The following is a 27951-nucleotide window of genomic DNA, read 5'->3' as shown; positions in this document are numbered from 1 at the left end:
ATGAAAATGGGCAGCTGGGTGGCACAGTGGATAAAGCACCAGCCCTAGATTCAGGAGGACCTGAGTTCAAATCCGGACTCAGACACTTGACACTTACTAGCTGTGTGACCCTGGGCAAGTCACTTAACCCTCATTGCCCTGCAAAAAAACAAAACAAACAAACAAAAAACCAACCACCCAGAAGTGATGAAAATACCAACTCTTTTCCTAAGGTTTCTAATTTCTTGTCTACAACTTCCTAATTCTTAGCAATAGTATATTTCTTCTGGAAGGATCATTTATAAGCATGTAAATTATCAGAAGTAGGTAATGATTATCAGGTTTGACAAATCTTGAGAGGTTCCCTTTGACATTCTGAATATATACCCTGGATAAATATCATATCTCTCTATTGTTATCAGATAGACAAATATCTGTCTCAGTAACCCTCAATGGGGAGTCACCAAGCACCTCTACTTGTCTTTTTCCTCTAACTCTTTCTGGATAATCTCTTGTACAATAGCACCTGTGGATCCACAGATCCATAAAAAAGATCCTTGAAAGACAAGTACCTACTTTCTCCTCAAAAGGTCCGGACTACCCAGAGCTGGGAGGACATTGTGCATAGTGACAGCAGTATTGTTCAATGAGCAATTGTGAATGACTTAACTACTCTCAGCAATGCAATGATCCAAGACAATCCCAAGGAACTAATGAGGAAGCTTACTATGCACCCCCATAGAAAGATGTGATAAAAAGAACACTTGTAGATTGTACGTATGTAACCTGGTTGCAATCTTATGGAGGGGGGAGGAAAGGGAGGGAGGGAGGAAAGGAGGGAGGAGAAAATTTGGAACTCTAAATCTTATGAAAATGAATGTTGACGGGGCAGCTAGATGGCGCAGTGGATAGAGTACCAGCCCTGGAGTCAGGAGGACCTGAGTTCAAATCTGACCTCAGACACTTAACACTTACTAGCTATGTGACCCTGGGCAAGTCACTTAACCCCAATTGCCTCACTAAAAAAAAAAAAGAAAGAAAGAAAGAAGAGAAAAAAGGAAAGAAAAGAAAAGAAAAGGAATGTTGAAAACTACCCTTACATGTAACTGGAAAAAATAAAATAAATGTTTGTTGCAGAAAAAAAAAAAAAAAAAGGCCAGGACTACCCCAATGCTTTATCCCAAATGTTTGGTAGGTTCTTCTTTTTCCCATTCATTTATGGGTTATATTTTCTCTATACGCACCCCAATTTACTAACACAGTTCAGGCTTTCCCTCTCCCTCTTTAGATCCTTTTTCTTCATTTTTTTAAACAATGAAACTACCGCCCCTACGTGCACGCGCGTGCGTGTGTGTGTGTGTGTTAAAGAAACACTTTATTCTCTCTGATAATTTGAAGAGTAGAGAAGTGGTTTTTAAACACTTTTACCTTATTTTATAGAAGAGAAACCAACCTGCATGAGGTGTCAACTAGTCAGAGTAGAAAGAAAAACATCATACATATTATATGGGTCAAAATTCTCCCTGTTCTCCATCTTATTTCTGAAAATACAATATAATTCAGAATAAAATATCATTCCTTTTTTAAAAGAGTATTTTATTTTTTCCAATTACACATAAAGACAATTTTTAGCATTCTTTTTTTTTTTTTTTTTGCAGGGCAATGGGGGTTAAGTGACTTGCCCAGGGTCACACAGCTAGTAAGTGTCAAGTGTCTGAGGTCAGATTTGAACTCAGGTACTCCTGAATCCTGGGCCAGTGCTTTATCCACTGTGCTACCTAGCTGCCCCCAATTTTTAGCATTCATTTTAAAAAATTTTGAGTTCCAAATTTTCCCCCTTCTCTCTCCCTAAAATGGTAAGCAATTTGCTATAGATTATATATCTGCAATCATGTAAAACGTATTATCCTATTAGTCATGTTGTAAAAGAAAAAAACAGACCAAAAAAAAAGTTAAAATAGTATGCTTCAATCTGCAGAGAATTATCATTCTTGATTCCCCTCCTTAAGCTTTGATTTCTTCATATCTAAAATGGGAACAATAATCTTTTTTGAGGGGACCAAGTCTGTGATTTGACCAGTACAGGGAACTCACACTAAGAAACTTCCTCTACCATCAGTACCTGCTTTGCAACTTTGCTAGGGCACCTGAGAGTTAAATGATTCATCCAAGGTCACAAAGAAAGCATGCACAAAAGGCAGGACTCAAACCCAGGTTGTTCTGACTCCCAAGCTGGCTTTCTATCCACTCTACCACTCTGGACAAAAATGTATCATAGAGATGAGAAAAGTGCCTACTAAACCTTCAAGTGCTATAGAAATGTGTTATCGGGGCAGCTAGGTGGCGCAGTGGATAGAGCACCGGCCCTGGAGTCAGGAGTACCTGAGTTCAAATCCGGCCTCAGACACTTAACACTTACTAGCTGTGTGACCCTGGGCAAGTCACTTAACTCCAACTGCCTCAATTAAAAAAAAAGGAGAAAGAAAAAAAAAAGAAATGTGTTATCATTATAAATGTTTGTTGGATTGAACTTTGAACAATTTTCTATGTAATGCTATTGGTTAACCAGAGAAAAGTTTCTCAAGGAAGACATATCAAAGGTAAGGGCTTCCTTTCTATCTGTCACAACCACAGAGAAAGAGTCTGATTAATGCTTTTATCTGTACCATTTCAATTATCAGATGTAAAATTTCATTAAGTTGCAAACATTTTAAGAGAAAAACCCAATGAATTCCAAAACAATTTTTCTTTTGCTTACTTCAACTAACAAAACAATGTTTATCTTTATTTGTATGATAAGAATTAAAAAGTCCATCCCTGAAAGACAGCCTCATAGAAAAAAGCAGAAAATTTAGATTTCTCTTTAACTTTAGGCAGTGTTAAAAGTACCACAAACACTAGGCTAAAATGGAACCATCTTCATTCATGGGCTAAATCTCAGTCTTATATTGTAATTATTATAGTTCAGAAGTTTCTGTTGAAGTAACATGATCTAAACAGGGATTCTTTTAACATGGTGACAAAGCATTTTTCAGTGACGTGGGTATGTTAAATAATTAAAAATTTATTAAACTACCTGGCATCAGCACAGCACCATGCTAACATCAGTTTTCAAGATACCAATTGCTAAATAAATATAAAATGGTACTCACCAGCAAGAGTGTAATCCATATCAAAACCAAAACACTTTATCTTTTCCATGGCTAAACTCCGGTTCACAAACACCCTACAAGAAGAAGTAAAAAAACATGTATCAATTAGCTTTGCAACTAAAATGTCTAACCTGCTTCTACAAATTATTTTATTTAAGGTCGCACAATTAAGATCCTACACCTAAAATATTCAGATCTTGTTCATATAATGAATAAAATATTACAGAAAAATAAATGGATAGGAGTTTGATCAGGGATTTGGGGGGGGGGGCATACTAATATCAATCCCATGCCTCATAAGAGTGTGGCTGGTCTTTATCCCTCAAGCTCCAAACCTGTATAACATGACTATTTCTGTGTTCCCCACCTTGTGAAAATTGCTTTGAAGGCCCAAGGAAAACTAACCCATCAGGAGGTACATGATATAGTAAAAAAGACCACTGTCTTAGGGCTCAAAGTCCTGGCTCTGCTTCTAGTTCTGTAACCTTAAACTGTTTCAGTTTCCAAGCCCCAGGTTTCTAACCTATAGAATGAAGGGGATTGAAGTAGAAGACCCTTCTCTCAGCTCTAAATCTATGATTTCGCTATTCTCCTATGTGAAATATCAACCACAATAGTCTCCATGGACAAGTATTAAATCAGGCACATCAAATAGACACTATCTAATCAACCAAGAAGATTATGTTGTAACTGGTTCCATCTTCCTTTCCTCTGAGTATGGAGCATGTCTTAGCAAAGCATCCCAACAGAGTGATCTGAACACAATAAATACCTGAAATAAAAGACTGCATGGCACAATAGAAGGACCTGCTAGTTATTAGTTGTGTGACTTTGGGCAATTCAATGGACCACCATTTCCCACCCCTAAAAATGAAAGGACCTCATTAGATAATCTCTAAAATTTCTTCTAATTCTAAACCTATTGTCCAATAATCCCATTTAATTGCCTTGACAAAAAAAATTGGGATAGGTAAATTTACTAAAACCCTGTGCCTGCAGGGAAAACAATACCCATAATTTACAGGCATATTATTCATATGATATGTAGTCAGATTTGTATATATACATAGATATATACACATTATATAGGAGTACAGATATATAGATGTATATAACAAGTATGAATATGTATATCTAATCTCATAATAATATAACTATTATTTATACAAATATGTACATGTGCCATGTGTATGTATATATATATGTAAAGGTATAAGTATGTATATTATGTATATAACCTATATGTTATCTCATGAATAACATTGCTTGCTATATAGATGTGTGTTAACATACATATGTGTATGCACATATGTAAAGAATATCAGTGCCCACTAAGTCTTAGAGCAGTTTAAGCTATTAAACTTAAAGTCTGACCTAGGAATTTTGAGACAACCTTTATAACACATACCATACCCCAAGCAAAGACTGTCCTTTTAGCCTTTGTTTTTGTTTTTGTTTTATTCTATATCAGAAAAGGAGTAAAGGCTAATTTAAATATACTAAGGAGATTTTCATTGTTTAGTGAGATTAATAATCTCTAAATGGGTATAGTAAGTACTTCCTATGAAGCCTAGGGGATTATAGAGTTTATTTTAGATGAAAAGTTATGAGTTCAGTCACAAGAGCTCTGAGACCTCAATTAGGAAAATTTCTAACATTAAGGCAGAAGTTGGGTTCTCTGCCTAACTTTTTTTTTTTGGGGGGGGGGCCAATGAGGGTTAAGTGACTTGCCCAGGGTCACACAGCTAGTAAGTGTCAAGTGTCTGAGGCTGGATTTGAACACAGTTCCTCCTGAATTCAGGACTGGTGCTTTATCCACTGCACCACCTAGCTGAGCCCAAACTTTATTTTTATATCTATTTCTAGTTAACCCCCAGCCACTTTGTGATAGAGGCAAAATTCGCTTTACTAGAAATGAACAGGCTATATTATAGTGTCTGAGGATTAACAGGCCCTGGGAGAGGAAGTTGGAGAAACAGTTGGTCTTTTTCTCAGGCTTTCCCTCAGCCCAGATGCTTATAGTGCTGCTGACCCTTCTCTGTTCTCTAAGGCCATGCTTACTCCAACCCTTGAATTTACACTCTTAAGATCTCTGACTAATTCTCAAACAGCTCCTTTCTCTTAAAATAAATTCTTTAGGCTCTGAATGATTCAAGGAGGTGTACAGGCCCTATTCACACTTGGTTCAGAATCACTGGTTCAGTCAGTAAGTACTCTTACCTAACTAAGGTAATTACTTTTAAGTGGTGAGATAATCAATGGAGAAAGTTTATGAAAGTTTTTAAATAGCCAAAATCATTATCCAGAAAAAAGTCAGGGCTCTAATCCTTCCTTTACGGATCCATGATATCCCAAAACTCTGCAGTTCTTCTAACTCCATCCAGCCTGCACTGATAATAGATACTATTCCTTCTCAGTCACCAAAAGTACATGTCCCAAGTGACACAATCGCTCAACATGAGGTAACAGATTCCAATTCTAGTAGGAAAAGTGAATGACAGGACTGAAGTTGGGGATTTTTAAACATAGGCTAGGGAGCCAACTGAACCAAATCCTCAACCAGACATGAAACAGCTGATGCTCCTAAAATATTCAGGGATCAAAACTTGGAATAAGAGCCAGGAAAAGGTGGGAGACTTTTCTTTTGTGTGCTATGGTCTGGCAAGAGGACCATGGAGCCTCAGTGTTCTGAGAGTGGAAACACGAAGGCTGTTCTCAGCAGGCAAATTCAGGAGTACAGGGAAAAATAAAGGAACTTCACCATTGTACATTCAGGGAGCACTATGGGTAAAGAGAAGTCATTAGTAGACCCCAACAGGACAGCTTCTCTATTAACTTCCTAGAGAAGCATTTAAGGCAACCAAGTTATAAATATACACATTTCAAGTCACTATGTACTTTATTATTTCTACTAATAGTGAACATAAACATTCCAGGAGTATGAAAACATTTTTTTTCAGAAGTGGACATCATTGCTACACATCTATGTTTCACATGATTTTTCAACTTTGTCTTACTCTTTGCATCTTTTGTAATACACTTTTTCTGGCCTCTGAATTTGTCCTGGTAATATTTAGTTGTTTTTTTGTTTGTTTTTTGCAGGGCAATGAGGGTTAAGTGACTTGCCCAGGGTCACACAGCTAGTAAGTGTCAAGTGTCTGAGGCCAGACTTGAACTCAGGTCCTCCTGAATCCAGGGCCAGTGCTTTATTCACTATGCCACCTAGCTGCCCCCTAATATTTAGTTTTTTCACTTTGTTTTGCCTGGGGGCTTGGGAGCAGTTATCTATTAGCAAGTGACTATGATATAAAAAACAAAAGGCATCAATAATCCTGGCATTAGCTATGGGTGTTGAGGTTTTGAGAGTGTCTTTTAGCTCTGAAATAAGACATTTTTAATATATGTCTGTCTAGAAGCAAGTGTCCTACACCATCTTGGTTTTCATTCTTGAATATCTTCACTCATAGAACTTTTGAAAACCAAGTTACTTTTCTTCTGATATCTAAGAAACAAAAAGAAAAAAAAAAGTGACTTCATTCCTACTTCTTTTAACAACCCGCCCCCCAAAGTGGGGGTGGTATGAAATGGGTAATCAAAACTACCATTAAGGGAATGTGTGCCTAAATTAAAGATGTTTAAATAGCTTTAGCCTAGTGAAGAACAATAAACAAAGTAATTCCATAAACTGTGACTCAAAAAAATAATGAATATAAAAGTACCAAAAGCATATACACGTCAGACAAGGGTCGGACCCTAGACCAAAAGCCTAGTCATGTTATAAGAGAAGAATCAGACTAATGCAGAAATATGTTTAATGTTATTGTACATATATAACCTATATCAGATTACTAAATTACTAAAGATTACTTTGTTGTCCTGTAATGTCTTGAAAACAAAAAGAAATATACCCACTTGGAGAAGCAAAAGGTCTGTTTAATCTTCAGAATGGAACCAAAGGCAACTATTACCTGATGCCAGCCCATTTATGCTACTTCACTAATTGCCAAAACTTCTATGTAGTATGTTAAGTGTAACTACTTTTAGAAAAATGTTTCTTAAAATAAAAAACGCAGCTTCTGTACTAGTGCAAATTCTCATCTCACTAATATGTTCAACTGTAAAGCTCAACATTAGAGGCTCAAGAATTCACAGGCTGATCAACTAATTGTTTAAAAAGAGACACTGTAAGACCTATAGGAGATGCACAAGTACTATAAAACTTTCCACTGGCATACCAGGGTATGAATTCAAAATTGAACAGCTTGTTTAACTGTTATATTTTTAGTAACATATCTCTAAGCAGTTTAAGGAAACAGGAGACTAAAGAAATACATCTATCTATTCATTATAAAAATAATGAGATCGTTGACAATCTGTTTATAAAACAGGGGTTCTAGGTATTTTTTCCTTGAAATATCAGCATGCCATTTATTAAATTGAAACTAAAGAAGCAAACCCCTAGTGATACGAAGATTAAAATGGCCATTCAAATAGTGTTACCTCATCTGTCACTGGTTGTCTTCTTGCAAAGTCGTCTGGTTCATCTAGTTCTACAAGTCACATTACAAAATGCCTTTTAAAATTTCCCCACAATATAGAATTGTTTGTTGCTTTAATCCAACTTCAGAAGTTTCTTGTCTGAATCAGCCCTCAATATTAATCTTCTGAGAGAGTTGAAGAAAACACCTCTGTGGCTAATTTAACTTGTCACTGGATATCACTGTTGCCCCACATAAATCCATTTGGAATAGAATATCTTTGGCAATGGTGTACTTTTACCCTTAGCCCCTCCCACTGGCCCAGGAGTCACAATTTCCTGGCAAAGAGCCCAAAAACAGTAATTACAACAACAAACGAAAATAAGAATATCAAGAGAAAAACTTCTTGGCCTTTTATAGTGGCTGAAGGAATCACGCATTTATGAATTCAGAGATGACCATGATAAACCAAAAGAAAAACTGACTATAAGTTTTTAAGCTGAGAGGTTATGCTGAAATTTACTATATTATTAAATAAGTGCTTGGTAATAGGAAAAACACAGCAATGTGAATTTGGAAGAGAAAGACAAATCTTTTTAATATTTTGGAATTTCTATGATTCAGAGGTATAACTTCTAAAAATGCCTTGAAAGAGTATGGAAATCAGAGATGAAGATTCAAGATTTGTTTCTTTCACTCTTATAGATCAATCTAATAAATTTGTTTTAAGTAGGAATATCTTACTTTATAATGACATCATATAAGTAGCAGAAAGGATTTACCAAGGATGTCAAATTCAAAATCTTTCAATACCATAAGGGTAAACCATCAGGTTTTGATTTCATATGTCTTCACATACCATTCTTTTGCAATTTTCTCAAAGGGACATACTCAGGAGAAATGCATCTTGTTTATCTGAGTGCCCCAGGAGAACAGATACCATACTCAGATGTTGCAAGAGTCTCTAGTATAAGAGTCAAAACATCCCATATACAATATCATCATTAATACAGAAGAAAATATGAAAGAGTTATGTTAATTCCTCTCATTCAAAATGAATTCTAAGTAGTCAAGAAACTGAATATCAGCAATATTAATTTCTATGTAGAAGAGAAATTTGGAAGAAAATTAAAAGTGAATCCATTTAATGCAATATCAATAATAACACTGAATATCTCTACAATTCATCCCAATCTCAAGGCACATTTTATCTGATTACATGAAATTCTTTTAAGAAGGAGATACTAGCATCAACATTATGTGTTGATCAACTGTGATAGACTTGATTCTTCTCAGCAACACAATGGTCCAGGATAGTTCCAAGGGACTCATGATGGCAAATGCTCTCCAAATCCAGAAAAGAAAAAAAAAAAAAGAACTGTGGAATATGGATGCTGATTGGACCATACTATTTCTTTTGTTTTTGGTGCTGTTCTTTTTCTTTTTTGAGGTTTTTCCTTTTTTGCTCTGATTCTTCTCTTATAACATGACTAATGCAGAAATATGTTTAATGTTATTGTACATATATAACCTATATCAGATTACTTGCTGTCTTGGGGAGGGGAGGAAGGAGGGAAGGAAGGGAGAAAAATTTGAAACTAGAAATCTTATAAAAACAAATGTTGAAAACTATCTCTACATGTAACTGGAAAATAAAATACTCTTATAATTAAAAAAAAAGGAGTTACTGGAGGCAGCTAGGTGACGCAGTGGATAAAGTACCAGCCCTGGACCCAAGAGGACCTGAGTTGAAACCAGGGCTCAGACACTTGACACTTTATAGCTATGTGTGACCTTGGGCAAGTCACTTAACCCTCACTGTGCCACCAAAAAAACAAAAAATCAAAATCCAGTCTCAACTCACTAGCTGTGTGACCCTCTGCAAGTCACTTAACCCTCATTGCTCCGCCAAAAAAAGGAAAAAAAAAGGAGATACTGTCAGAATAGTACCATTAGCTTTAATTTTTTTTTTTTTTTGGCCGGGCAATGAGGATTAAGTGACTTGCCCAGGGTCACACAGCTAGTGTCAAGTGTCTGAGACCAGATTTGAACTCAGGTCCTCCTAAATCCAGGACCAGTGCTTTATCCACTGTGCCACCTAGCTGCCCCCAGCTTTAATTTTTAAAAAGTTAAATATGGGAGAATGTGAAGAACCTAGGTGGATACAGGGAAACTAAATGAAGAATTACAGGAGAAACAAGAGACAAAACTCATACTTGTAGGGTATAAGTTCACTTCTTTAAAACCTATCTACCGGGGCAGCTAGGTGGCACAGTGGATAGAGCACTGGCCCTGGATTCAGGAGTACCTGAGTTCAAATCCAGCCTCAGACACTTGACACTTACTAGCTGTGTGACCCTGGGAAAGTCACTTAACCCCCATTGCCCCACCAAAAAAACCCCAAAAAAAACCCTATCCACCTTCTTCTAGTACGTACATGTTTCTTCACCCCTTGCTTTTCTCCTTATTCCCCTCTAAATTCTTGCTTGTCTCTTTTGTAATCTCAAAATCAAAAGCTAGCATAAAGGAGATTTCTAAAATGTAGCACAATCTTCATAACTGAACCACACAAACTGTACTGTGTATGACAAGAATTAGGGCATAAATTTTTATTATCTAAATCATAGACCTGCAAGTACACCATGGTTAACAATACCCCAAAGCCTACCACTAGTACAAAAAACAAACTTACAACAGCAACGACCCTAGATATTCTAATTATGGCAAATAGTGTACACCTAGTTTACCTCTTAAAATACAGAACCTCTAGAATATGTCATCTAACAATTCTGAAGGACTAGTTCAGACACAGTTCAGAAAGAATCTTTTCCAAAAACATATTACTAGTTCCATAGTTTCCCCAATATCTCCCACAAAAGTACTAATTCAAGCCATAGTCTAGTTATGATTTATGTTAAGGGCTAAAATTCTAGCTAAACTGTCTAAAATATCTAATGAGTGGTCGCCAATAAATTATAAACTTTAGCAAGAGTTAGACTTTTAAGCATTTATTAAGGAGAATAAGAGTTTGGTAAAGAGAGAGAAAAAGGCCTAGATTTCTATCTATTAAAGGGAGAGCACATTTCTAGCTCCGCTCTCCACCAGAGTCCAGAGGAAAAGCGCGCCTCCGTCTCCTCCTTCCTCCTCCCACTAGTCCGCGTCACTTCCTGATACCAAAGACTCCTGGTCTTGCCCTCAAAGACCTTCGCTTCATGGGCAGAACTCTTCTACAGTTAGTATCCAGCAGGTGGCGTTATTCCAATCGTTACATTTATGAAATTTAGATATTTAACATCAAATTTAAAATGTCTTCTAGGAAGCATCATTTTTACTAACAACTTTAAATAACTGCAGTTGCCAATTAATATAAAGAAAACATTTCAAAGGTGTTAAACAGTACAATTTGTGCCATGGTAAAATATCTTAGATATAAAAGCAATGCAGAAATAAGAGACAAAATTTCCTTTGATCCCAGAACAAACAATGATCTAATAACTCTCTTTTTAAAAAGTAATGGGGAGGGCAGCTAGGTGGCGCAGTGGATAGAGCACTGGCCCTGGATTCAGGAGTACCTGAGCTCAAATCCAGCCTCAGACACTTGACACTTACTAGCTGTGTGACCCTGGGTAAGTCACAACCCTAATGCCCTGCACAAAAAACCCCAACCAAACAAAATTAAAAAAAAAAAACTCACAAAAGTAATGGGCGGGGGGGAGGGGGGAGAGCAGCTAGGTAGGACAGTGGATAGAGCATCAGCTTCCTTTTTTGGGGGGGGGGTGGGGCAATGGGGGTTAAGTGACTTGCCCAAGGTCACACAGCTAGTAAGTGTCAAGTGTCTGAGTCCGGATTTGAATTCAGGTACTCCTGAATTCAGGGCTGGTGCTTTATCCACTACGCCACCTAGCTGCCCCACAATTGCTTCCTTTAAAAAAAAAAAAGTAATGGAGAGCCAAAAGTGATCAAATGGTGGTCCTTTGCAACTCAAAGAAAACACATTACTAAATAAAAAGCTAAGAACCTGAAAGCAAAATGTAATGCCTTTCACTCCACATATTGTCCCTTTGCTCATTTAGATCTCTCTTGCTTATTAGATGTTTTTAATACTTTTGTTTTACACTTCAGAAACATTTAGCTGGGTCTTCTAAGCTTCTGAAGATGATGACAAATCTTGGGGTAAATAATGCTATATAATCAGAAACAGATAAAAAAACTCTCAAACTGTAGCTTAAGGTACATCCTTGTTAGTCCTCAAAATAAATATTTTTTAAATTAGATAAGCCTGCCTTTCATCAGGCAAAAACTGAACATTTCCCATGAATTTTGATTGCAGTTAAATGTAAAAATAGTCATTCCTAATCTTATGAAACATTTACTAAGCCAAGAAGACAGTGTGTATAATAGCAACAGCTTTAATAGTTTTTGCCTCAAGGATTATAACCTGCAGATTTACATTCAGCAGTAAAGAACCCAAAAACCAATAGTAAAAGACAATATTAGCAATAAAGAAGCCTCAAAATGCTTTATGCATGCCATGAGGCCAAATATAATGTTGAATTTTAATCATTTAAATTTGCAATTTAACCATTTTCATTTTCAAACACCTCATAGAAGTACAAAACTAAGATTACAGGAACCCCACCCCTGCTAAATCCGAAACATTTTTGCTACATGAAGAGAATTTGAGTGTTTTGTCCAACGTAATGAAGGTGATATATTTTATGTGAAGATAAAATCAAAATATATCTCAAGGGCAAAAATTAATGGAAAAATAGGATGAAACAGTGAGTTATATTCTACTTTCATTTATGGTGTTCACTGACAGCAGAAGCAGTGAATATTCAAGAAGACTTGGAAGCGTAAGAGAAAAAAAAAGTTATAAAACAAGAGAAAACCATGGGAGAATTTGGAATTCTTTTATAAAGGATTTTCAATCTGTCCAGAAGGGATGTAAAACACATAAGCTCTCCAACATTCAACCATTACGCTTTCTCCTACACTGAATTTAAATGTTTTTATAGCCTTCTTTCCTCTGTTGAGTTCACCGGAGGGCGGTTTCTAGTGCACAAGCAAATGCTGGCGCTGTTTCTGAAGAAGAGCAATATCCCGTTCTGCTTCTCCATCCTCTATGTTTTCTTTCAAAATGATATTAGCAATACGTGCTATAACCTACATAAGAAATGTTGTCAGCTTTCAGCTGAGATTCTTTCCATCCGGGCCTTCCTCTACATTAACATTCTGACAGTACTTCTAATTATCTTGCTATTCAACTCAGATGATAGGGATACATCTTGGATAAAAGAGGAAGTGGAAGGAAAAGGAAAAATAAACTCACCCTTCTTTGGACATCCTCAATGATTTACTTCCCCTGAACGAGAATACTGGCTCAACAAGCTATACTGAACTGCCTGAGAACCGTAGCTCATTTGTTAGCACAGAGAACTCAGTCCCTGAGAGTCCCCAACAAATTCTGGCACAAGGCCGAACCCTAACTGGGCAGTGACTGGGTGACCAACAACCTCAGTTGTAAATGCTTGAAAACTCAGCAACAATAAAGAAGCATGGAAGAAGAGAGACAATCAACATTCAGAACTGATTAAGACTGGCTGACCGGTCTGGGAAACATACAAACTAAACTGCCAGATTCTGTAAAGGAATCCGGACAGGCAAACACAAACACAAACAGAAAAGGGCAAAGCAAATTTATCCCCCGACAAGACCCTCAAATAATAATCAAACAAGGTTAGTTTTTGCAGAAACATGGCCCTGTCCCAATTCAAATCATTTTTTCATTAGTTGGCTCTGAAAAGAAATAGATGCAGCAAATATTTAATGCTCATATTCATTTAATATTTCCTCTTATCTTCTATGAGGGAAGGGATATGGGGAAAGTGTTATATGGGATGATAAAATTACAGAAGGACCCTGAATTATTTTCACATTGAAAGAAGATGCTATTTTTTAATTAATTTCGTCAACTACTTTTCAAGAAAACATTTGGGTTGTAAATATATATTCCACTGGTTGAGAAAGCCTGCTATCTAGACTTAACAAATATCTGTTGATGGTAAGCTTATACAACTAGTTGTTGTTGTTGTTTGGTCATTTCAGTCATGTCCAACTCTTCGTGACCCCATTTAGGGTTTTCTTGGCAAAGAAATGGGAATGGCTTGCCATTTCCTTCTCCAGCTCATTTTACAGATGAGAAAACTGAAGCAAACAGCATTAAGTGACTTGCCCAGAGTCAACCAGCTAGTGTCTAAGGCCAAATTTGAACTCAGGTCTTTCTGACTCCAGGCCCATTTCTCTATCAGCTGACACCTAGCTGCCCAGGGCTAAGGACTAGACCCTGTATTTCATTGATGCATAGATAAAGAAACTCCCTCTACTAGTGGTGTTCAGCACCTTTTCTGAAACTTATACTCTAAGAAAGTCACCTTATATACTGAGAGGTTAAGCTGCTCAAGGTTACCAAGTCAGTTTGAGTAAGAAGCAATATTTTTACCTTAGACCTCTGTGATTCTAAAGACAGCTTTCTATCTAGGATAAAATGCTGCTGCCTCTACTCAAAAGCTCTATGATTTGACAGCACAAACACTAGAGTGAATCTGACCACCAATTAAGATTATTCACTATTACAAGTTTTCAATTCAGTATATTAGATTTTTCCACATAGGAACCTATTTCTAACTATAAAGGAAATTAATAGGAAACCTTGATTCACTCCTAACACATAAAATGAAAATGTTAATATATTTTAATATATCTGCTTGATGTGGATTATTTCCTTAGAAGATGCAGGAGGAGTTGTGGCAAGAAAACAACAGTCCAGGATACTCTTTTTGCTCAGGATATGATTTTTTGTTTTGGAGGGGCTTTTGGGAGGCAATTGGGGCTAAGTGACTTGCCTGGATCACACAACTAAGTAAGTGTTTGCAGCTGGATTTGAACTCAAGTCCTCCTGACTCCAGGGCTGGTGTTCTATCCACTACACCACCTAGCTGCCTCCTCAGGATATGATTTTTTTCTTTGTTTTTGTTTTTGTTTTTTTGGCAGGGCAAGGAGGATTAAGGGACTTGCCCAGGGTCACACTGCTAGGAAGTGTCAAGTGACTGAGGCCAAATTTGAACTCAGGTCCTCCTGAATCCAGGGCCAATGCTTTATCTACTACCACCACCTAGCTGTCCCCAAAAGAACTATCATATTTTTATTTTTATTTTTATTTTTTTGCCAGGCAATGAGGGTTAAGTGACTTGCCCAGGGTCACACAGCTAGTAAGTGTCGTGTCTGAGGCTGGATTTGAACTCAGGTCCTCCTGAATCCAGGGTCAGTGCTTTATCTACTGCGCCACCTAGCTGCCCCAGGATATGATTTTTGAAGGAATATTTAGTTGTGGATAATGTGCCTACCTATGATGAAAGAAGTTTCATCTGGGAGTTGTCCATATTAATAAAATTCTAAGTCTAGTCCCTATCCCTCTGAATATAAAACATGAACTGTCACGAAAAGACAGAGATGCAAGGAATAGAATAACATTATACTGATAAAACATTTGGAAGGGAAGTCACCTACCCTTTCTAGGCCTCAGGATCCTGGTAAAAAGAAGGGGGATAGACTACATGACCTCTAAGGTAGGTCCCTGCCAGCTCTAAATCAATAATCCGTGAGTCTAAGTAGACTAAAGCCATCTTACATTTGCACAGGCCCTGCATCCTCACCTGCCACTGCTTAGGAATGCTGACAGCAAATAAAAGCATTTGAATGGCATAAAACAGAAACAGCTAACACTCACTGACACCTGTTAACTCCTAATGCCCCTTGTTATTTTGACAGCGCCATCCCGGTCACACGGCTCTTAAGAAATATGTCTCTGTTACATATCCAAAGACCTCGAAAACTGTCACAGCACTGACTGCATGGGGGGTGACCATGGGCAAATACTGTAGTCAAGGGTCACCCTCGACTCTTCATTTTCCCTCAGCCTGTCCCCCCCTCCAATCAGGTGCCTTGGCTTACTAATTCTAACTCCATACCTCCTGTACCCACCCCCCTTCTATCCACTCATTCAATCACCATCTTGGTGCGAGACCTCCCCACCACTTAGCTAAACTACTGCAATAGCCTCCTAACGATCTCTCTACCTCCAAACTATGCCCTCCCCAATTTATTCAGCTGTCCAATACGAGTCTGACCACATCACTCAACTTCTCAAGAACCTCTGAGGCTCCAGTTGCCACTAAAGTCCAATAGGAGCTCTCCTGTTTGGCATTTAAAGGCCTTCTCAAATTGGCCTCACCCCTTCAAGGCTGATTGCAGGATATTTCCCTTTACACACCCTACGATAACCAGCCAAACAAATTGCCTCTCTGTGCCCCTCACATCCCATTCCTTTCCCTTCTCTCTACCTCTTCACTAGTGTCCCCCAGGGCCTGGAATACATGCCTATCCACAGCTCTGAATCAAAACTCGTGCCATGTGGCCCTTTACCACATAAAGCCTCACCTCAAGACCCCAGACACTGGTGGGCCCCTCCCCAAATTACCGAAACCTTAAAGGGCTTTGTCTGTAAAGGTGAGCTCTAAAAACAGCCATACCCTAAGCCATAAACACAGGCTGAACGTGGATTCTATCCAAAACCAATACAGAAAGGCAAAACGGGTTTACTAAAGCCAATGTAACATCCAAGACTGAAAAACTAAAGGAGATTTGAAAATAAAAATCAGTCATTTCTGCACAAACCTCAAACTCGAAACTCTATGGACTTAAAATTTAAAGCCAAAGATACTATATTATGTGACATAAAAACAAAAACCATCAATGAAAAATGTGTTTAAAGAATTACTCACTGGAAACTTACAAGTACCATATTTTTGGTTTCATACAGTTAATAGCCAGCATTTATATAGCAATTTAGGGTCTGCAAAGCACTTTACAAATATTATCTCATTTGATTCTCACATTAGCCCTGGGAGGCAGGTAGTGTTACTACCCCCATTTTACAGAAGAGGAAACTGAAGCTAAGTGATTTATTTGCTCAGGGTCCTTCACACAGCCCTTCCCAATTAGGTGACACACTGGACAGAATGCCAGTCCTGGACTCAGAAAGACTCTTCTTCATCAGTTCAAAGCTGGCCTCAGATACCTAGCTGCTGTGTGACCCTGGGCATGTCACTTAGCCTCATTTAGTTTCAGTTTCCTCATCTCTAAAATGAGCTAGAGAAGGAACTGGCAAACCCCTCCCATATCTTTGCCTAGAAAACACCAAATGGAGTCACAGAGAGTCAGATATGACTGAAAACGACTGAACTCCCCAACTCCAGGGCTAGCATTCTATGCACCATGGCGCCACCACACGGTCTACTTTAGGGCTTTAAACCAGAGTGTTCAGTTCCCTCAGATTTGAGAGGCAGCTATGTACACGCTAAACAAGCATCTTAAAAATGTGGAGTCTGACAAGCTACAAGGTCCCTTGAGCACTCTGATCCTTGACTTAGATTGTAAATACTACACCAAGATTCACAGACATGGCATTTTTGAGAAGTTGCAACCAAAACATTAAACCAGGTAAAGAATATTTTAGTTAAAAAAAAAAAAAAAAGCTTAGTTACACTTCAAATTTCAGTAGATAGAGTACTAGGTCTGAAATCATGAAGACCCGAGTTCAAATCCAGCCTCAGACACCTACTAGTTGTGTGACCATGGTCAAGTAATTTAAACTCTGCCTCAGTTTCCTCATGTGTAAAATGAGAATAAAAGCACCTAACCCAGGGTTGTAGTGAAGATCAAATGAGATAATAATTATAAAGTTCTTAGTACATAGTAAGTGCTATACAAATATTAGCTATTATTATTATTATTAACCTTACAAATGTGTTCATGAAAGAAAAAAATTTTTTTAAACCAAATGTGTTCATGAAGAAAAAGCCAACTTCATAATCTTCAAGAGATAGTTTTACGAACTAACCACCACCATCAGTCAAAATGTAAAATAAAATGCCCAGTTTCAACATCTTGGACCCAATCAATGTTGAGAACTGGCAAAAAGCTTATTTGTTCCACTCGTGGCCTTGAAAAGTCCAATCCTCTATTTGGTTTAAACACTTCAGAACTTTAGTTATCAAATCAAAAAGAAGCCCTCCAGTGCACCTCCACCAAGATACTGTGGCATCTAAACAGCTCAAGCTATTTCTTGGCAAAACAAGAAGGGTTTGGTCCTAAGACAATTCTGAAAGATTTATGATGAAAAATGCTATTCACCTCCAGAGAAAGAACTGATGGAGTCTGAATGCAGATTGAAGTATACTTTTTTTTACTTTATTATTCTTAGGTTTTTTGGTTTGTGTTTTCTTTTGCAAGACAGCTAATGTAGAAATGTTCTGCGTGACTATATAACCTCTATCAAATTGTTTGCCTTCTCAAAAAGGGGGGAAGGGAAAGAGGAAGGGAGAGAATTTGGAACTCAAAATCTTTTTAAAATAAATGTTAAAAATTTCTGTTTACAAGTAATGGGGATAAAAATTAAATGTTAAAAAAAAGAAGGGTTTGATCCTATAATTATTTCCAACCCAACAAACTCAACAAGGATAAGGCTAAAATAAGGTTAAAATCGTAGGATCCTTTGTGCCCATATTGAAGTTTACAACATTCACAGTTTGATAAGATAAGCATTTTATTTAATGCCTGCATACTTACTAAGTGCCTAAGAAAGGCACTGTGGATTAGAAGCTGGGAATAAAAAGAACAACAACAAAAAAAATGTTCCCTACCTTGATGGAGTTTAGGTCAACATTAACTAAGAGAAAAGCAGGCAATAAAAGGGCTTACAGTCAAGAAAAACCTGAGTTCGAATCCTATCTCAGTCACTAGCTAAGCCACCCTGGGCCAATCACTTAGCTCCTCTTTGCCTCAGTTTTCTAGTCTGTAAAATAAAGCAGGTAGACCGAAGAACTTCAAAGGTCTGTTCTGGCTATAATATATGATTCTCAAAAGTTATATAATTATTTAGTATTAATATCTAGGTAGGTTAAAGAAAAAAATTGAACACATCACATAAAATGCATAATTTGTGTTAAAAAAAATTTAACCTGTAGTAATCCCCAAAATAAAGGGTAATGGTAGGGTCACCCCATTTAATCCTGATACATTTAGCAGTTCAGAATATCTCAACTGTTCACAAGGTATGAACAAGGCCTGCATACCTCCCTAGAGGCTACAGGAAGTCTGCTTGGATAACCTGAGGAACTTGTTCACACATTCTGGGCCTAGTTGGAATTGGGAGACTTGGAAGGTCCGGCAGTAGAAAAGGAGGGGTGAGAAGATCAGGAGCTGGGTAGAAAAGAACCAGTGGCACCAAAGGAATCATCAAAAGGGGAAAGAGAAAGCAGGGCTGAGTGCCACTGGCCCTACTGGCACCTCAGAGGACAAGACTGGCCAACACCATCAGTTTTAGCCACCAAATCCAGCATTTGGAGCTCCCCTTAGGGTACTTGTCTATTAACAAAAATTGGTTCTATTAATATACTCTGCCTCTTCTTTACTCAAACATTTCCAGTAACCTAAGGAAGGCTAGAGAGAAAAACACATCTAAATTAAGGTAGAGAGTCCCCATCCTCTGCCCAAATGTTAGTTGTTTTTCAAACTGGGGGCTTGGAGCAATTGTGATTGTGTTCTTAACTTTTCATTTAATATAAATTCCCTAAATCAGCAATGGAGTGAACCCCATGGACCTGAGAGGCCATTATAGAGCGGCTAAGTTTAAAATGAGCTAAATATTGTAACTGGGTGTTAGAAAAATAAATTCCAAAAAAGCTGTGGAAATGTAAGGCTGTACCTCCAAAGTAGAAACAATAACAGCATGCATTCACACATCATTTAGTTACAAAGCATTTTTCCATGGTTTCTTTTTATCTTTCAGCAGCTCAAAAAGACTGAGTTCAAGATGCTAACTTAGACTCACAAGTTCAAGGTTTGGTTTTGGGGGGGCTTTTTGGGGGGGAGGTGAAGCAATTGGGGTTAAGTAATTTGCCCAGGGTCACACAGCTAGTGTTAAGCATCTGAGGTAGGATTTGAACTCAGGTCCTCCTGAATCCAGGGCTGATGCTCTATCCACTGTACCACCTAGCTGCCCCAAGTTCAAATTTTCTTACGACAAGCCCAGTGGTTTCCCACCATACTAAATTTCCAAATGAGTAGGATGTTGTAGAGGCAATTAACAAAAGCCAGATACTTCAACAAGCCAAGAACCTAATTCTATAAAGTGAGATTTTTTTTAAATGATCACAACGCAGGGGCAGCTAGGTAGCGCAGTGGATAGAGCACTGGCCCTGGATTCAGGACTACCTGAGTTCAAATCCAGCCTCAAACACTTAATACTTACTAGCTGTGTGACCCTGGGCAAGTCACTTAACCCCAATTGCCTCACTAAAAAAAAAAAATTAAAAAAAAATATGATCACAAAATATAAAAGCCTTGGATTTGACATGACAAAGTCTGTCTTCCTATTGTTCCTTGATACATCTTACTTTATTTTTTGTTTTTTTTAATTAATAAAGTATTTTATTTTTTTCTGTTACATGTAAAGATAGTTCTCAACTTTTGTTTATACAAGCTTTACCATTTCAGATTTCAGATTTTTCTCCCTCCCTCCTCTAGACAGCAGGTAATCTGATATAGGTGTGTATATATATATATATATATATATATATATATATATATATATATATATATATATACACACACACACATAATAACATTAATCCTATTTCTGCATTAGTCAGATACATCTTACTTTGTAAAGAAAATAAGATTCAAAATCTAAAAACTCCAACCCTGAATGGAGACACATTCACACACACAGACACGCACTCACACATACGTATTCTGTTTGACCTCTCAAGGCAGAAAACAGGAAAAATGGGTGGAAATTTCAAAGAGCACATTTAGACTTAATGTCAGGAAACCCTTTCTGAGAATTAGATGATCCAGTGGTGGAATGTGCTGCCTCAACAGGTAGTAGATTTGCCATTCTTGAAGGTCAGCAAAAGCTGCATGACCACTTGTCCAATGTGTTACAGCAGGGATAGCTCTCCTACATGGATCAGGACCGAATGAATACTGAGGTTTCTTCCATCTTTCTAATTCTATAACATTTATGTAAGGGTAAGGTTATAGCCCCACTCCAATGAATAGACTCACAGAAGGCCCAGCTACCTTGATTGAATCAAATATATAAAACAGGTGTGAACAAGTACTTGATCAGTTTGAGAAGACTATAGAATTTTGGCCTGAGGGAGAAAAGATAGATGATACCCCATGGCAAACACCTGCTGAAAAGGCAAATCACGCCTCTCAGGTTGCGTATGAAAGCAGCAAGTCAGGTTGAAGTTGGTCAGTCAAGTAGTGAACCAGTGCAGTTGTGCTTGAAGACATCCAGTTTGAGATGGGAAAGTCAAGGCCCTGAGAAAAAATTTCTTCTTCTCCTTCCTCCATCCCCCATCCCCCATCCTCCATCTTCCCATCACCATGGGAGACTACACAAGCAGCAGCTAGTGCATCCAAGCAGGATCATAAGAGGTGGAACCAGAAGGAGATAATCCAGTCAGCTAAGAGCAAGAGCCACTGAAGGAAAGGCAGCTTTAGGCAATGTGGGCCCCCAAGTAGCGAGGGGTGCTGACTGCAGACTCAGCAGAAGCATCCACCTTCAGAACCCATTGGAGAACTACACCTAAGAAAGGGAACTTCATGAGGACTCTAGAATGGGAGAAAGAACTAGCAAGCTAGAGCTGGGAGGTAGCCCTTGGCCACAGAGTTTAAGATGTGAAAAGAGCTTGCCCACATCAGTCAATGGTAAAAAAACAAAACTTTGTTTATATTTATATTTAGGAGAGGAAGCATGGTATAATGGAAACATTACTCCACTGGTCTTAGAGTCGGGATACTTGGTTCTGAGTCACAATTAGCATTTACCAGCTTTAAGACTTCAGATAAATCATTTAAAATCTCTCAGCCTCAGTTCTTCAATCTGCAAAATAGATACACTAATGTACTATCTACCAACACAGTGCTGCTGTGAGATAAGTGCTCTGTAAATATTAAAATGCTGAAAAAAGATGAACTGTATCCCTCAAAATAAGGAAAGCAAAATTCTCACTTAACTAGTAATGAGGAAATGCCAGAGAAAAATCTCTGCTTCAGATACATTTACAGGAGAATTCTATCAAACTTTTGAAAGAGCAATTAATACCAATTCTATATAAATTATTCTAAAGAACTGGTAAAGAAAGCATTCCATCCAACTCCTTTTAGGAAACAAATACAGTCCCGATACCTAAAGCATGGAAGGATAAAGCAAAGAAAGAGAAGGATAATCATTCGTTTCGTTTTTGAAATTTTTAATAAAACCCTAGCAAAAAGATTCCATCAATTTATCCAAAAAAATTCATCACAGGTCAAGCTGGATGAAGGCCTGTGCTTTGGGAAGATCACATTGGTAGCTGAGTGGAAGATGTACCGAAGAGGGGAGAGACTTGTGGTCCTCTATCCCCCAGGCCATATCTTGGCAAAAGATAGACATAGTAAATGTTCTTTCTTTCTCAGCTGGAGTAGGGAGAGGGGGAATTTTTGCTAATTGAAAAAAATAAATTTAATTTTAAAAATTAATCATTTTAAAAATATCATTTGTATTATGTTCTCATGGCCATATTTGTGGGGCTTTTGTAGCCACATACCCTTAAGTGGCAAGCACTCATACAGCCATTCACTCATCTTTCAGAAACCTCACTTTGATGTCCATCCCTAAAATATCCTTACCTTTGTTCTGAACAGAAACATACCTTAATAATCAAGCATATGTTGTCTGGATTTAGTTCTTTTGTTTTACTGACTATATGTCCTAACCGACTGTGTCCTCATCGGTATATGTTTTTACCACACTCTGGTTTCCTGAAAAGTCTTTGAAAGAAGAAGTGGACCTCTGGGGCAGCTAGGTGGCGCACTGGATAGAGTACCAATCCTGGAGTCAGGAGGACCTGACTTCAAATTTGGCCTCAGACACTTAACACTTACTAGCTGTGTGACCCTAGGCAAGTCACTTAATCCTCATTGTCCCACCAAAAAAAAAAAAAGTGACCTCAGTTTTTAAATGAATTATACATAAAAGATTAAGGAAGATCAAGGAGTAGTAAGGAGTAGAAACAGTAGACTCAAGAATAAGACAACAGTAGGTGGGGAAATAAGGCAAGGTAGAAGAAGTCATGTAAAGGGAACAATAAATGGGTTAAGCAAATTGAATAGATTGGTGGTGGGACAAATTGATGAAAATAGATAAGAGAAGTGGTTTTATAAAAGTGAAGAAATGGCTGTAACCATGCTATAGTGTTCTTTTTTTGTTGTTTTTTCGGGAGTTTTTTGTTGTTGTTGTTGTTGTTGTTGTTTTTGGTGAGGCAGTTGGGGTTAAGTGACTTGCCCAGGGTCACACAGCTAGTAAGTGTCAAGTGTCTGAGGTCAAATTTGAACTCAGGTTCTCCTGAATCCAGAACTGGTGCTTTATCCACTGCACCACCCAGCTGCCCCTCTAGTCATTTCTTGTGAATGTTTATAACTCAACCCTAAGCTCCTGTTTAAAAATACTTATAGCCAGTTATCAGGTTTTAATGCCTCAACCATTCCAATTCCTTTACTTCATCTCAAGAATACCATAGCATGAGTGCAGCTAGGTGGCTCAGTGGATAGAGCACCGACCCTGGATTCAGGAGGACCTGAGTTCAAATCTGACCTCAGACACTTGACACTTACTAGCTGTGTGACCCTGGGCAAGTCACTTAACCCTGAAAAAAAAATGGCTGGAAATATCAACCATCATGGAGAAAATAAGAAACTAAATAGTAATTTATGTTGGATATGAAGTGTTTGTATTTTTGTCACAATCCAAAGATTTATGTGTGGAAGCTAACCTCCATCTCGGAGGAGAAGATAAAGGGTCCTCAAAGAATACCTCTCCACTCCAGATAATTAGGGAGAATAAAGGGCTCCTAAAGGAAACAGCTCTAAGGCTTCAATCAGAAAATAGGTATCTAAGTTATGAAGGGGAGACCTGAACCTTGTCAGGATAATTGAACATGGAAGAGTATTTAATCAGAAAAGAAAAGGAAGGGAAAAACCATCTGTACAAGTGAGCCTAATAGCAAATTTAAAAGCTCTTCCTGAAGAGGAGAAAGCTGGGTGGCCTGAGGATGAAGAACATGCTTGTCCTCCCAAGAGTATTATAATTGAGGTTATCTACTGAGAGATTATCTGTTAAGGCACACAGGAAGAAAAGAAAAGCCGTAATAGTCAGAGTCATGAGACAGCTATTTGCTAACCTGCTAACAATAAGTGAGATCTAGTAACTTCCAAAACATAAAAGAATATGCCAAGAGGACCTGAGTTCAAATCCATCCTCAGACACTTAACACTTACTAGCTGTGTGACCCTGGGAAAGTCACTTAACCCCAACTGCCTCACCAAAAAAACAAAACAAAACAAGAATCTGCCAAGACTTACTGAAGTGGATGGGCACTACCCGCCTGGGGTGATCTACTACAAGAAGGAACCTAAAAAGTTTTGCCAATGACTGACTGAATCTTCAGTAAGGCAAACTGAAGACCACAGGAGCACAGGTTATGTAGGCAAAGGATGCAAAAGAAAAATGAATTCAGAAAGTGAATAATTGGTTAAAAAGGTAGAGTCTGAGAATGGGTTTTTCTATCACAGCTTACAGCAAAGGGCTGACAGATTTCTGGCGAGAGCTGAAATATACCTAGCAAAGGCTTAGTAATGTACTGGATAAGTGTCTTGCAAAACCAATCAAAAATGTGTTGCATGAATTTTCTTTTCAGGTTGACCAGCTAATGCTAATTAAGCCAGCGTGAATCAGAAGAGGTTTTTATTATATTTGGAGTATGACATACCCCATTAGCAATGGATGGGGAATGCGTCTTTCACAATTTACCAGTAGTACTTATATATTACATGAAACGGGAAAAAGACGGCTACTCATTACAGTGCAGCTAGCCACACAGAGGAAATACAGTATGCTTGATAAGAAACATGTATATCATTAGCTATAGGAGACAGATAAGGGAACTGTGTCCCTGTTACTATAACTAGTTTCACAAACTCAAAAGGAATCATCTGTCAGGCTAGATAAGGGAAGGGAACATTCCAGAGACTCTGAAATCCTCCTTTTTTAAAGCAATTGGTTTTTTGTACAAATTTTAAAGAAGACACTGAAGGAAACCAGCTGCTACAGATGGTCTAACAGTTCATACAGGGGTCATTACATAGCAAAACAGGGAATAAAAAACAAAATGAAGTCAGCTATGCTCTCCCAAAAATTCACTGTCAACAAGTGCTTTAAACTGAAAAAGCATGGGGGATGGAAAAGAATAACTACATATGCCCAAAGGTAGCTCTTACACGGAGAGTAGCTTCAAAGAAAGAAAAAAATCAGCTGAGACTCAAAAACTCACAGAAAACAAAATCCAAGAAAAGATCAGTGGTAAAACCCATAGCCTGAAGAATCTATACACAAATGCTCCAAATTTGGGCAAACAAGAGAACCTAAACACCCTAACATAATGGGGAAATTCTGATTAGTTTATCATTTGAATCTTTATAAGATGAAACTCATGATTGGACCATGGCTCAAGAGCAATATACCTCGTTCAAAAGAAACAGGAAAGGTAAAAGGGGGAGTGGAGCAGCACATATTAAGAGATATTCATGTGAAGAAATCAAGAAACCAGAGGAGGGGAAGCATGACAGAAGGGATTTTGTGGAGTACATTTAAGCCCCCTAGGGCAAGAAGAAATAGGAATTTGAGAAACAGATATCAAGAAAGGCACTGAGGCATCATAGAGAGTGATGGGAGACTTGACTTATCTAGATATCTGCTGGCTCTCTGCCAAAGTAAAGCAGGAAGGGGGCAGCTAGGTGGCACAGTGGATAAAGCACCAGCCCTGGATTCAGGAGGACCTGAGTTCAAATCCGACCTCAGACACTTGACCCTTACTAGCTGTGACCCTGGGCAAGTCACTTAACCCTCACTGCCCTGCAAAAAACAAACAAAAAACAAAAAACAAAGTAAAGCAGGAAATAACTTCTTGACCTGCCATATAATAATTTCATCCTTCAAAAGGTAGAAGAACCAACAAGAAGAAACTTATTCTGGATCTGATTTTCAGTAAATGGGAGGAACTGGTTAATAGAGTGAAAATTACAGGAACCTTGGAGGAAAGTTACCACTTCATCTTGCAATTTATGATAGAGAACAAAAGGAAAATTAGGCACAGTGTGACATGCACCCTGAATTTTAGGAAAGCAAATTTCAATGGGTTCAGAGGAAAGATGGATAGAATACCATAGATTAAAATGCTTTTGGAGCCAAGGGAATGCCCATCATTGGGGAATGGCTGAACAAGTGGTGGTATATGAATGTAATGGAATACTACTGTGCTATAAGAAATGATGAGCAGGGGGTAGCTAGGTTGCACAGTGGATAAAGCACCAGCCCTGGATTCAGGAGGACCTGAGTTCAAATCTGGCCTCGGACACTTGACACTTTACTAGCTATATGACCCTGGGCAAGTCACTTAACCCTCATTGCCGCCCCCCCCAAAAAAAAGATTAATTAAAAAAGAAATGATAAGCAGCCAGATTTCAGAAAAACCTGGAAAGACTTAAGTGGACTGATGCTCAGTAAAGTGAGCAGAACCAGGAGAACATTGTACATAGTAATAGCAACATTGTACAATGATCAACTGTGATAGACTTAGCTCTTTTCAACAATACAATGATCCAAGACAATTCCAAAGGACTCTTATTAGAAAATGTTCTCCACAGCAATTTAGAATTATGCCCAAAGGGCTATAAAGCTGTACATACCCTTTGACCCAGCAATACCACTATTGAGTCTTTTTCCCAAAAAGATCATAAAAAAAGGAAAAGGATCCACATGTACAAAAATATTCATAACTGGTTTTTTTGTGGTGGCAAGGAATTGGAAAGTATGGGGCTGCCCATCCATTGGGGAATGGCTAAACAAGTTGTGGTATATGAATGTAATGGAATTCTATTGTGCTGTAAGAAACAATGAGCAAGCGGTTTTCAGAGAAACCTGGAAAGACTTGCATGAACTGATGATGAGTGAGATGAGCAGAACCAGGAGAACATTGTACACAGTATCAACAACATTATGTGTTGATCAACTATGATAGACTTGATTCTTCTCAGCAATACAAGATAGTTCCAAAGGACTCATGATGGAAAATGCTCTCCAAATCCAGAAAAAAAAAAAAAAAAGAACTGTGGAATATGGATGCAGATAGAACCACACTATTTTTTTTTTGTTTTGGTGCTGTTGTTTTTCTTTTTTGAGGTTTTTCCTTTTTGCTCTGATTCTTCTCTTATAACATGACTAATGCAGAATTACATTTAATGTTACTGTACATATATAACCTATATCAGATTACTTGCTGTCTTGGGGAGGGGGATTAGGGGGAGGGAGGGGGAAAAATTTGAAACTAGAAATCTTATAAAAACAAATGTTGAAAACTATCTTTAAATGTAACTGGAAAATAATAAAATACTTTTATAATTAAGAAGAAAAGGGGCAGCTAGGTGGCACAGTGGATAAAGCACCGGCCCTGGATTCAGGAGGACCTGAGTTCAAATCCGGCCTCAGACACTTGACACTTACTAGCTGTGTGACCCTGGGCAAGTCACTTAACCCCTATTGCCCTGCAAAAGAAAGGAAGGAAGGAAGGAAGGAAGGAAGGAAGGAAGGAAGGAAGGAAGGAAGGAAGGAAGGAAGGAAGGAAGAAAGGAAGAAAGGAAGAAAGGAAGAAAGGAAGAAAGGAAGAAAGGAAGAAAGGAAGAAAGGAAGAAAGAAAGAAAGAAAGAAAGAAAGAAAGAAAGAAAGAAAGAAAGAAAGAAAGAAAGAAAGAAAGAAAGAAAGAAAATGTTCTCCACCTTCAGAAAAAAGAACTGTGGCATCTGAATTCAGATTGAACCATACTGTTTCTGTGACTCTAGCACAGCCCACCCATGAGCAATTAATATTTCTCCAATAATTTAGGTCTGTCTTTATATTTTAATATGGTTGTAGCGTATTCAGAGTTCCTATGTATCATGGCAGGTAAAATCCCAAGTATTTTGTACATGGTAGTTATTTTAAATAGAATTTCTCTTTCTATCTCTCCCTGCTGGGTTTTGTTGGTAGTATACAAAAAGTGAAAATTTATATGAAGTCATAAATTTTCCATCATAGCCAACATGCAAATCTGTTTTGCTTGACTATTTATTTGTTC

At 38.0% G+C, this 27951-nt stretch overlaps 1 protein-coding gene across 1 annotated transcript in view; it reads right to left on the bottom strand.

Moving 5' to 3' along the window:
• Window positions 1-27951, bottom strand: part of NT5C2 (5'-nucleotidase, cytosolic II) — an 84278-nt gene that overhangs the window by 55213 nt on the left and 1114 nt on the right. Inside the window, exon 2 of the mRNA XM_043982741.1 lies at window positions 3132-3205. Coding sequence (XP_043838676.1) covers window positions 3132-3205 — 74 coding nt within the window. The remainder of the gene's footprint in view (window positions 1-3131; window positions 3206-27951) is intronic.

This window comes from Dromiciops gliroides, chromosome 2 (assembly GCF_019393635.1).
Source record: "Dromiciops gliroides isolate mDroGli1 chromosome 2, mDroGli1.pri, whole genome shotgun sequence".
Taxonomy (NCBI): domain Eukaryota; kingdom Metazoa; phylum Chordata; class Mammalia; order Microbiotheria; family Microbiotheriidae; genus Dromiciops; species Dromiciops gliroides.
The sequence above is the reverse complement of the archived record's forward strand: the minus strand, read 5'-3'. Positions and strand labels throughout refer to the sequence as shown.